The 12,036-nt window shown below is 33.5% G+C and overlaps 1 protein-coding gene across 4 annotated transcripts; it reads right to left on the reverse strand.

Moving 5' to 3' along the window:
* Positions 1-3,883: 3,883 nt before the first annotated feature.
* On the reverse strand, positions 3,884-10,983 carry LOC123556736 (tumor necrosis factor receptor superfamily member 1A-like). 4 transcript variants are annotated; one of them, XM_053543042.1, is made up of 4 exons: positions 10,195-10,962; positions 9,061-9,253; positions 7,004-7,180; positions 3,884-6,714 (listed from the first exon to the last, which is right to left on the reverse strand). In XM_053543042.1, the coding sequence occupies exons 1-4, from the start codon at positions 10,291-10,293 to the stop codon at positions 6,350-6,352; spliced, it is 834 nt and encodes a 277-aa protein (XP_053399017.1). In that variant the 5' UTR covers positions 10,294-10,962; the 3' UTR covers positions 3,884-6,349. The 4 variants fall into 4 exon arrangements, 2 of the variants coding, with proteins under 2 accessions (XP_053399017.1, XP_045203611.2); XM_045347676.2 differs by having other exon boundaries at positions 8,842-9,253; positions 10,195-10,496; XR_008370934.1 differs by lacking the exon at positions 3,884-6,714 and adding an exon at positions 8,225-8,366 and having other exon boundaries at positions 8,842-9,253; positions 10,195-10,977.
* Positions 10,984-12,036: the final 1,053 nt, after the last annotated feature.

The raw sequence follows: 12,036 nt of genomic DNA on the forward strand, positions 1-12,036 counted from the left end.
ATGTTTTGTAGGAGGCTTAGTGGCCTAATTTTGCTACTATATATAGGTTTATCAAAATACCCTAACAGTTTGAAATCTTAGAAATAGAATATTTGTAACGCTTTATACCCACTAAATCAATTTATCTTAGTCATTTATATGTGTTCATACACTTTAAATCTTGTCATTCTCTATTGATTTAATGGGAAACAAACGGATTTGGTCGAATATTGATTAAAATTTGTGTCAAGGATGTAATAGCTTAGGCCTCAACAAATTAAAAAGTTGTTCATCAGACCTATCGCTCGTATTCATTTCAGGAAAAAAAAACATAGGTTTTCTTTGTAGTTTGCTGCGCTCAAAGCTCGCGCTATTGAAACAAAACTGGTGCACTACCTTATACAAACGTAATTCAGAAGTTTCCTAAGATTGACTTAAAAAATATCAAAACACATACCATACACATAGCATTGACAATAAATTATTCTTGTTTGACACATTTCGTGAATCGGTGCAAAGGTTTGATATGTATGTGTAGGGACTGTTTCTATTTTTCTTTGACTACTTAACGTTTTAATAATTACCGCCGGCGAAAAAAGCAAGAAACTGAACTGCACTATATATACGACGAAACGAATGAAACATGATCATACTATTGACTGGCAGTATGTGTATACTTGTGTATTGTCGAACAATACTTGGGTACATGTATATAGTTTGCAACTGTAATTCTCTAACAACTGAAATCCTATCAAATCCTAAAATTCGGATAAAGTAAAGCTAATTAGTTCGATGGCTGCTTAATGCTAATATAAAAATGCCCGTGTTAATTACATTTCATCGTTGCAATTCGTATTGGTAAGTTAGTTGATAATTGGTCTCAAGAACGCTACGAGCTCCGTACGAGTAGGTTTTCAGTTGAATTTTGGCAATTTCGTACGGCATCCGTACGGACATCGTTGACTCGCATGAGTGTCGAACGGTTTTTTTTGAACTCGTACAGGACTCGGGAACTCAGTGAAAATGTTTCACCGAGCTCCCGAAATCTCTATGAGCTCGTAGAGATTTTCGAAGTAAGGAGCAGCTTGCAAGAGCCCCATACGGGAATCGCAAGGGTCCCGGAGGAGCTCGTACGGGCATCGCACAATGTCCGTGCAGATTTTGAAAACTGCGAGGCTTGCCGATACTCGCACGAATATCGCAGGGGACTCGCACGGTCATCGTACGATGTCCATACGATATAAAGGACACCGTGCGGAGAGCCGTACAAGGTACGGCCGGGCTCCTTGCGAGCTCCTCACGACTTGTCTGCGATGTCCTTACGGATATCTTACGATTGCATCCTCTAAAGATCGTAAGGGGCCCGTATGTACTGTAACCAGACGCTACGATTGTACAGAGACCGTAAGGATTCTAAAATTGGTGGGCATCGTACGGTTTTGTGACCGAAGTGTAAACAAGAGTAAAAAAGAAGAAGGATGTACTATATAAGGTCTTAGTTCGCTCCAGTTGTCTTAAGAAGCAAATATTTTTTCTCTCGCACCTCTCGTTTTCAGAAAAAAAAATCCGAAGGAAGTTTCAAACTGTTGTAACCTTACAAGTTTATAATGAAAAATGACGTATGTTCTTAATACCTATATTTACAACTTTAAAAGTGTGCGTAATTTTTGTCTGACTGAAAAGAGAATTCGTTTAACTGGATCAAAGTAGTAAATATACAGATTGTACTTATAACGCTGGTTATCAGCACGTAAAAACATTGAAACAAATAATATTTCTTTCAGAATTAAGATTTACCACATATGTAATATTTTTAGGAATCAATTACAATGTAAATCATACTTAAAATGAGTTCAGATATTATTTTTTTTTTAAAAACGACTCTAAAGTCTATATGATTTCGCATGAAGAAGCGCAGTATTTCTGATAAACACTGGGTAAAAATTATGTCATAAGTGAGGTATCATACCGAGCGGCTGCTTCTGTTAGGGAAATCTGTGACACGTCTTCGCCCTAACTTGTCCGAAAAATCCCCCAAAAAGTTAATATCCTTTCTAAACTATTTGTTGCTTTAGTTCATTTGTTAAAACATCGAAACTCAGTGTTGCCTTAAATCAAGACTCAGGTCCAAGTAATAAATTCTACAGCAAATCAATCAAGTTTGACGATCTTCAGTTTTGCACGATCATTGAAACATTTTCTTACAAAGAGAAATCGGCCCTAACCATAGATTTCGCCTGAATAGATTTTGGTTTTCATTTTGGAAATTAGGAAAGCGTTAATTCCTTCCTTTAATCGTTCTCAGTTCAAATGAAAAAACAACAACAACAAAAACACAACAACAACTGAATTCTGTGTTCTTTAGTAGACGTCATGTAAGGATAAATATAATTTCATTATGACTGAAAGGTTGAAAAGGAAAAAAAACTGCATTTGAAAATATACCATATCATACTGTGAAAACATGTTGTTCAAATAACTGTATGTCATACCATGCAAATAAAACTACTTTAATCAATCAGCATTACAATGCAGACTTTGCATTTATAAAGAATTCTAATACGAATAGATTTGTTAAAAAAACTCAAGGAGTGACGTTTATTATGTGATAGAATCAGTCTACGTCATAGAAGCGTCATAGTGTTTGAACACCATATTGACGCGATGAAAAATAAGCCACAACGCAGGAAATTGTTGTATAGGTATCATAAATTTGTAGTTAGTTTTCATTTCTATTAAGAATCGATATATTATGTCTGTAACAGCGGTTCTCTTTAATAACTTAATTGTTGCTTGCTCAAATGCGTATTATTAAATTGCCCAGGCTGCGCCCTCACGATACAATTCCTTTGCTTCTGAACTCAAAACAATGATTTTATTGTCAATCTGTTTGGGATATATTACATATTAAACGAAGAAATAATACATAGATGCGCCAGGGTAGAACAGTCACCAATCACTTATTTACTGATAGTCATTATAACAGTGTAGAAGTTGAAAATATTTTGAACATCTTCTCCGTAAATGAAGCACCGAAACTGAAGTGTTGATGTTATACGTATTTAGTGTATATCATAAAACTCATACATGCATGTTTCACTAGATTATATAAAACAGGGATAAAATTAACATGCAATGGCCGTTACCTCCTCATACAACGGCATAGATTAATTAGACAACATTATACACTAGATCTGTGTAACATTTATTAGAGACGTGCAACATTATTATATAATAAATTCTCCTATATTATTCCAGAAAAGCCTATTTTCAAACTATTTTGATTTATGCCTGAATAAATGACTATTTCAGTAATAAAAGATTTAGTGACAATGTGCATTTATTAGTTTTCGCAAAATATAAGACTGACGCGATAAAAATTCTCAGCACAAATCCAGCTAGATCCTCCTAGATGCAAAACACAAGCAGTAGATCTCCTCATGTTTTTCGTATCCATAAAAGGCCATGATAAATATTATGATTAGACGAAGGATTTAATTTATACATAAAATGTTAAAATAAGTAATTGATATTGACTGTATTATGTAACGCCAGGTCAATACCCCATCAGACTGTCTGTTTGCCTATGGTCTACAACAAAGACACAAGTATCGTTATATCACCTCCTGTTCTATCAGTACTATATACACTGCTTTATTTGGCGCGGAGTTTTCTTTTGCTGCATCTTGCAGCAACTTTCGTACTTGTATGCTGTATTATCTAAGTGGATTCCCAAGGGGTGCACCTCTACACATATCTTACATTAGCGGCGTAATAATTAAATCTATCTCTGTGTTTTGTCAACATTTGTCGACATTTGTTTGTCAGTGTAGATATATCACATATCGACCAGTCTAGATAGACATTTTACGAGGCGCTTTTCTAGATAAATAATTAAACTATCTTTTCTCAACATTTTTATTTACAAGTGTCTTCTCACAACAACAAGAGAATATTGTCTACTTGCGTGTCTAGTCTAATTATATGATATTACTAAAAGACCCTCAAGGCGACTGAAAGGAGAGGTGTTCTCCCTTCTGTACTAATGTGCGCGCTGAACTTTTAAACAAAATGCATGGCGATAAACTATGCAAAAATGACAAGAGGAAACTGTCCTGATCTAAGGCATCTTCCTGCATTTTAATGCGATTTGTTCTACTGATAGTAAATCATGTAGCCAATGGTTGAGCACAAGCAAAACTTAAAAGTTCTAAAATATTTCCCTTTAGTACAATTATATTTTATAAAGTAATACCTACGTAATAAAATCATACGAAGTTAACCTGATCCTGAACCTTTTCTAAATGAAAAAGTACCATGATCCTATCGTATATCAATATATTTTCTACATGATATAATAAAATTAGTGAAAACATGTGTAATAATTATAACAAACCATGAAATGTAAAAATAACATATTGTAAAAGTCAGCAAAACTTCGAAATATTCAGAATTCTTGTAAAATAGGACCTAAAATAAGATTCTTTGAATTCATTCTGTTACGTAAGACATAAAACATAAAAACTGTATATAGACATAAAAATCTACCATTTTCTTCACTTTCAAGTGAGTCATAGGTGTTAGCATAACGCGAAATGTATCAAACTATGAAAACAAGCTATAAACGAAACACACCGATAAAATACAAAGATTAATAATTCCAAACAATAAATTGCTAAAATGAAAACCATTCGTTCAGTTAATAAAGTTTCACTGCATAATGATGTGTGTTCTCAATTTAACTATCAAATTATATTTTTCTCTTTTTTTTTCAGAAGGACTGATTACCAGGTTTTTTTTTCAAAACAGATAGAAGGTTTAGATGAAAACCCGCATCCTGACCACCAGTTTCAGATCTGCATGGTACTGGAATGCATGTTATGGCTGAAAAAGAATCATTATACTTATTCTCGATACCACCGATATTCAACTTGAATTACTATTTACTAGGATTTTTTTTTAAACCTTTGGTGATTTAGACCCTGCTTGTTTGTCGCAGATGTAAGCTGTAAATAAAGATTGAGCACTACAGTTTGAGGATTTGTTTTAGATTTGATTTTATGTACTAAAATACACAAAGGAATAATTTGAAAACAATTTTGTTGTGAAACAATGTCAAGGATAAAATTCCAACAGGACATAACAACATTCAAAGAACGTAGCCACCAATAGAGCACTCCTCATTGCAACAGGGGTACATGTAAATGTGGACATGTATGCATCGATTTACAACCTTTATATAAACACATATTTATGCAATAATAGAAACATAGAGGTTACAAAAAGAGGAGAGCTTCATTTTTAAGTTTGCAAGTACAATGTATACTGAAAATTTGCCTGTAATACTTGTACTAGTTTGTTATGGAGTACTTTTTTTCCAACCTTCCACGCCATACAGCCAGAAATTGTTTTGGCTGTCGCAATTAACATACTACGTTGTAAGTTTTTATAATACGGTAGAAAATTAAACGGACATGAGCAGAAAAATAGTGCCAACTATTAAAATAAGTTCTTCTGAATGTCTTTACTTTATGGTTTTATTTGTATGCATCTGGCAACAGTGACATGTTGGTAAGTTCTTTTACAATATACGTCTCGGAGTCGTCAGAAATGCAAGGCAACGAATGAACGTACTTGAAAGAAATCAGCGTGGTTCATAGATCACTTAAAAGAATGATTGAAGAGAAATTTAACTGGCTGTCATGCTTTTTCAACTTCAGTATGAAGACTTTTTTTATGTTTCCAAGTTATTGTATGTGGTGCATTATGTTTTTATAGTTTGTATTTGTTTGTAATTACTACATGACATATTCTAATGTATCTGAAGTTATTTTAGTGTATTCAATTGCCCATTTCCGTAGGACGAATTCTCATTTTCTGTGCTGTTTAAGTATATATCCATGTATGATATAAGTACCGAAACAAAGTTCTGTTGAATGTCGTTAGCATATTTTGCGAAACATGAAGTCTTCAAAATGTTGTAGGGACATTGTGCATGTCTCTACCCCTGACAACTCTTAAATAGAAATATTTTAATGTTACCAGCAAACTAAATTTCAATAAATAAGATGGATGAAAATATTAAGATACACTTAAAACGTACATCTTAGTAATATTTTCGTAACTACTCAGCATTGTTACGTTTTGAACCTCTTTTTATTTAGTGTCATTTTAGTGGAACAGAACAAATACTTTTTTTAAAAAGACCGTTAGAGCAAATTGTACGACTTATGTTTAACGTAAGATCTTTAAGTAAATATAATGTAGACAAAGAATCAGAGAATATAACTATCTTTATAAATCAATACAAGATATAGTCTGACTCTTCTTACAAACAGTTTAAACTTAACCTACTATGCATGTCCGACATTTACGTTCTAACGCAAACCTCTAAGGCACAGTCTAGCAAGATATTTGATTCACTGTTCATTTCAAAGTCAGAGCTGAAACTATCAATTGATTTTATTGAAACGGTATCAACGGTAACATTGTCTCCGTTCTGTGTGACATCACGGTTTTCATGCAACTTTTCACTTATTATACTAAACGTTCTTTCATTCCTAAATCCTCCCAGTCTTGTCCATCTCCAACATTTTGTAAAATGCATGACAATAAACGCAGATATAAATACAACAGCGCAACTTAACACAAACCCCAGAATGACAGGTAAAGTTACACTTTTCTTAAAGTAAGTATAGTCTTCTAATTCGACGTCAAGTATTTTTTCCGTTATTTCTGAAAAAAAAAAGATATTACATGCCTTTTCTGGTAAATGTAAAAATAGGTAAAATTTGGATCTATTTAACATAAGCCTTTGAAAAATTACAAAGGGTTTCATTAATTATTGGAGTGGACGATGGAATTTGCAAAAATAGAAATGTACTGCGAGATCCCCTCGCCTAAAATTCCATTAGAAAAATGAAATAGTACTGTGGGAAAAAAATAGCCAACTGTAAGTTGAAAGACAAAAACGAGCGTTTTTTTACTTCGCGGGGAAGGAAATGACTTTGTATAGAAAACATACCCAAGTTATTGCTGTAATTCTTACTGTTGAATAAAACCATTGTTTTGCCAGGCCAGCAGATATTTGAGTGATGTATTCCAAATTTATCACGACATTCTGGCACAACCAGATGTTGCAGTTTATAAGGACACGGAGAGCACTGCAAACAGCTTCCCGTTGAGGACTCTCTAAAATGATCTAAATATCCAAAACAAATAATCATTGATTCGATTCAATTCAATTCAATTCAAATTTATTCAGGCATAAGATCATAAAAACATTACATAAAACTAATGCAATAAAATACATGTATTAAAATGCTTTGATTAGAATATTATAAACATCTTAAAATAGATATGCTAATTAGTACATGAAAGATTACGTCAAATATATTTTATAATTTATTAAACAGAATAAAGATATAGAGGATATTTGTTTGTTTCAGTGTAAGATCGAAATATATTTCACCGAGTGAACACTAGAATTAAATATTTTCACGAGTGGCGCAGCCACGAGTGAAAATGTTAATTATTGTGTTCACGAGTGAAATATATTTCAATCTTACATTGAAACAAACAAATTTTCTTTTTATTTTATGTATTTTCAATGGTTTTAAGGTAGTTCTGCACGTTTGGATCGAAATTTTTTCTACAATGTAGAATTTGATTAAACACTGATTTTTCAAAACTTCAGAATATACCTAGAAAATTCAGCAAATAAAAAGGATAGGGTCGTGTGCTTGATTTTTTGATAGACTGATTTGAAAAAAAATGGACCTCACGCTATATTTCATAATGGGAGTCTATGGGAAAATTATAACTTTCATAACATTTTCGCGAATGGAAATTTTTCTACAATGTAGATTTAGATGAAACTTCTCACAGTTGTATTTAAACACATAGCCTATAATTTGGTGAAACAAAATTTATAGGTCCGTGTGCTTATTTTTGAGATATTTGACCAAGATTAAAGTGAACCGGACATTTCACGCTAATTTTAAGACATTTTTTTAATTTTTTAACGTGTCATATGTTTTGATATGATATTTTGACTTTAGAAATATAGCAACAGTGCCATTGTAATAAATTTACTCACAGGTTTCGATTAATTCATAAAATTGTTTTCATTTCCGTATGTCGAATCCAGGCTTTATTCTACGTTTTCCGGATAAATGACGTTACGCCATCACTTCCGGTTTATCAAACGTGCAGAACTACCTTAAACAAATGATGTCAATTTTACCCGCGCAGCGTCACGTGCATCGCATCATGACGTCATAATTTCATGACGTCACGATATCTATAGTGTTAACTTTCAAATAGTCCTATGACGTTTCCAGACTTCTTTTAGGTTATTTAATGATGGAACGTATATCTTCATGATCCTGTAAATATTAATTTATGTCTATGTCTTTACTGAAGTATATTTTTCATGAAATTTTCCATTATTTATAATTCATATTCTTTCGCATTCAAGTGTAGTTCCGTACCAGTGAAAAATAAAAATGATATTTTCACTGTTTGAAACAGTGAAAATATCAATTTTATTTCACCGATAAATTTCAGTATTTCATTGAAAAGCATAAAATAAATGATCTTAAAACCTGGGATGACCCATCAAAGTAAAATTAATCACTTATTTCCAATGGGGTCCCACTGATTATGTCAATACTTAAGTCTTATTCAAACAAATTACACGCAAGATCTTTGAGACTTAAATCTAACTAGAAAAACATATGTTAAGATGAAAACAGACCTATAAAATATACACTTTTCATTGTACAAGACATTTATTTGGTTTCCGATAATTTTGTCAAATAATTTTAGAGAATATTTTTTATAAAGAAACAAACAATTTACCATGAAAGCAGTCTCCACAAACAGTGTCTCTGAATCTGTTGCATTTAGAAATTATTTTCTCATTTTGCCGACACCTCGTGCATGTTAAACATGCTGTCACGTTTGCTGTGAGTGAGTATGTATATTTGGGACATTTACGACATTTTGTATCCCGTGTTGCAATGCAGCTATGCCGTATATATTCCCCCAACTTACATCCGGAACATGGCTTACACTTACTTCCTTTAATGTCATTGTACCAGCCGGACGGACAAGGTTCACATATTGTATTGTTGTACGCACTACATTTTGTCTGAACTTGGAATCCTCTGGGGCAATAGGAACATCTTGAACATCGCTTGGTTCCATTTGTGTTTGTCACGACGTACCTGCTCCGTGGACACGGCAGGTAAACAGCTATTTTATTAATGTGCTAAAATTAACAGAGAAAATGGTTCTTGAGCGATGTTCAGAACAAATCCACATCATCAGTTATCATATTCTAGTTAGAGCTGCGCAAAACAATGATACTCTTTAACACGTTAACCCGATATTCCCATCCGAACCTACAGCCAGTAATAGACTCTTTTTCTTACAGGCCCTATTCAACAAACAATAGTAAAAATAAAATCAAACAAATTACTGTCTTCATAGCACTTTTTCTTTACAGTAGCATATTTAAATCAATGTCCGTAAACAGGAAAGACGTCATGGCGTTTCAAAGGCAATAACGATGTTTAGTTCCGGTTTTGTTTTGTCATAACGTTATATATATATATTTTTCATAAAATAACGTTTTTTAGAATCGAGAAATATACTAGTATATGTCAAGATATTTGATATTTGATATCTATCTCGTTTTATGAAATAAAATATAAATTGTTGCATAAATCTTCCATTATACGTCACTTAAAGCATGAAAGTCATTGTACACCCCGGGGTGTAAGATGGTGTTTCGCCCCGCCGAACGTCAACCCACCGAATGTCACCCGCAGAACCTCGGTAGGTCGATGCACAATCGGTGGGTCGACGTACGGCGGGGCGCCATAACAACGTTTGTTGTTATACCGCTGCGATAGAACGAAATGGTAATTTTCAGCCACCTTACATAAGTTACAATTGAGAGGACCGTATGTTTGACTGGCTATAATCATTATTTGTTTCGCATCTAATTTATCTAACATCTTTAAATGTATTACTGTCTACAAATATAATGACCAAGCCTTATAGATGGGTCATTTATACCTGAAATGAAACACAGAATTATTTTCTTCTGTATTTCGTTATGAACTACTGAACCTTGTCCAAACACCCAAAGATTTGAATTATAATTAATTCAATGATAAATCACAATATAAGAAGGTGGTATCTTACCGGCGCCGCCGCCTGCACAGAAAACGTCGGTAACAGAAATAGTCCTAGATTTAACACTGAGAGAAAAGTAACGTGATAACAAGAGACGTCTAACTCCATTATGGCTACATTAGGTAATAAACTTATCTACAAAATTATTATGGGGAAATCCCGGTTTATATGATATACGGTAACACTGATCTATATATAACACTGATCTATAAAAAATATGGTAAGTATTATTTTTAACTTAACAGTCTATATATAGCCATAAACGGCATGTTCGTATTACGATAAAACAGCTAATGTAGAATAATTGTATAAAATAAGCTAGTTTGCGGCCCGTTGTCGATTTATTTCGTGAAATTGTTTTAAACTTTTAGAAAGTTCGTGTAGTTTTATGATATGAGGATCTGCTTGAAGTACCAGAAATATATCAATTACAACATGTCAGACGGCTGCTTCCCTTTACATGTATAATCAGCACGAAATAGTATAGCGGACCGTATATCTGATACAAGTAACTATTTTTTACTCTAGTTAATTTAAGGTGAATCCTGAAACAAATTCTACCAATTTAGACATCAGTCTCCAATCAGTATTCGACCTAAATCCATTCGTTTCCATTCAATCAGCAGAGGATGAGAAGATTTAAAGCCTATGAACACATTGATTAAGTCTGTAAAAGCCTATGAACACATTGATTAAGTCTGTAAAAGCCTATGAACACATTGATTAAGTCTGTAAAAGCCTATGAACACATTGATTAAGTCTGTAAAAAGCGTTACCAATAATGACTTAGGCCTCATCAAATTAAAAAGTTGTTTGGACATACCGCTCTTATTTATTTCGAGAAAAACAACACAGGTTTTCTTTCTATCCCATACCTCGCGCCACTGATACAAATCTGGTACGCCACCTTTTACAAGCGTAGCAGTGTAATTTCAGTCCCACAACACGGACTTTAACTTATACTTGCTAGATAAAAAAACATTTCTTGAACTTGCTAAAGATGTGTCGACATATTTGGATAACGCTCGCTGTCTTCGGCGTTCAATGGCTATCAATGACAAGAAAACAACAACAACAAAAAACAACAACAACAAAAAACAAATAACAAAAACACTCTAAAAGTATACATAATATATATCTGACTGAGAACAGAATTCGTTTGGTTATGAAAGAAAGAAAATGGAAAAATGGATAAAACGCTGGAGGATCTGGTTATAACTACTTAGAAACAAAGAAAGCGAATACTACTTCTTAAAATTTACTACACATAATATTTTAGATATGAATGACAATGTAAGTCATAGTTAATACACTTGCACCAGCTCGGAAAGAAAATGCCTCTGTACATGCAATACCCTACCCCTAGGTGTACTATAAGAACCATGATCATGAGCACTTACCCATTTCAATTGTACACTTCTTACCTAAAACGCACAGTTCGGTGAAAGGGTACCAAGCATATTGAAAAAGCAGTAAGAATGAAATGCACGATTGAAATGGAGGAGGAAATTTTCCCGTTCATGACCATGCATGGTTCTTATAGTATACCTAGGGGTAGGGTATAACATGTAAAGATGCATTTTCTTTCTGGTCTGGTGCCAGCGACTTAATATGAGATCGGATATTATTTATCTAAAACAACCCTAAATTACGGTGTTCTATTGTCACGTCGAAACCACGATGATGAAAACACGAAAGTACGATGGTGAAAGTCGAAATCACGTAACCACGATGATGAAAACGCGATATCATTTCGCATTTTCACCATCGTGGTTTCATGTTTTCATCATCATAGTTTCGACTTTCACAATCGATCTTTCGACTTTCGTCTTTCATCATCGTAGTTTCGCC

This window comes from Mercenaria mercenaria, chromosome 5 (genome assembly GCF_021730395.1).
Source record: "Mercenaria mercenaria strain notata chromosome 5, MADL_Memer_1, whole genome shotgun sequence".
In the NCBI taxonomy this organism is placed as follows: domain Eukaryota; kingdom Metazoa; phylum Mollusca; class Bivalvia; order Venerida; family Veneridae; genus Mercenaria; species Mercenaria mercenaria.

Excerpts from the sequence above, each read along its gene's own strand:
- LOC123556736 (XM_045347676.2), bottom strand. The coding sequence starts at position 10,293 with ATGGAGTTAGACGTCTCTTGTTATCACGTTACTTTTCTCTCAGTGTTA. Across the intron at positions 7,181-8,841 it reads TTGTGGAGACTGCTTTCATG|ATCATTTTAGAGAGTCCTCA; the intron begins GTAAATTGTTTG and ends TTGGATATTTAG. Across the intron at positions 6,715-7,003 it reads GAATTACAGCAATAACTTGG|AAATAACGGAAAAAATACTT; the intron begins GTATGTTTTCTA and ends TTTTTTTTTCAG.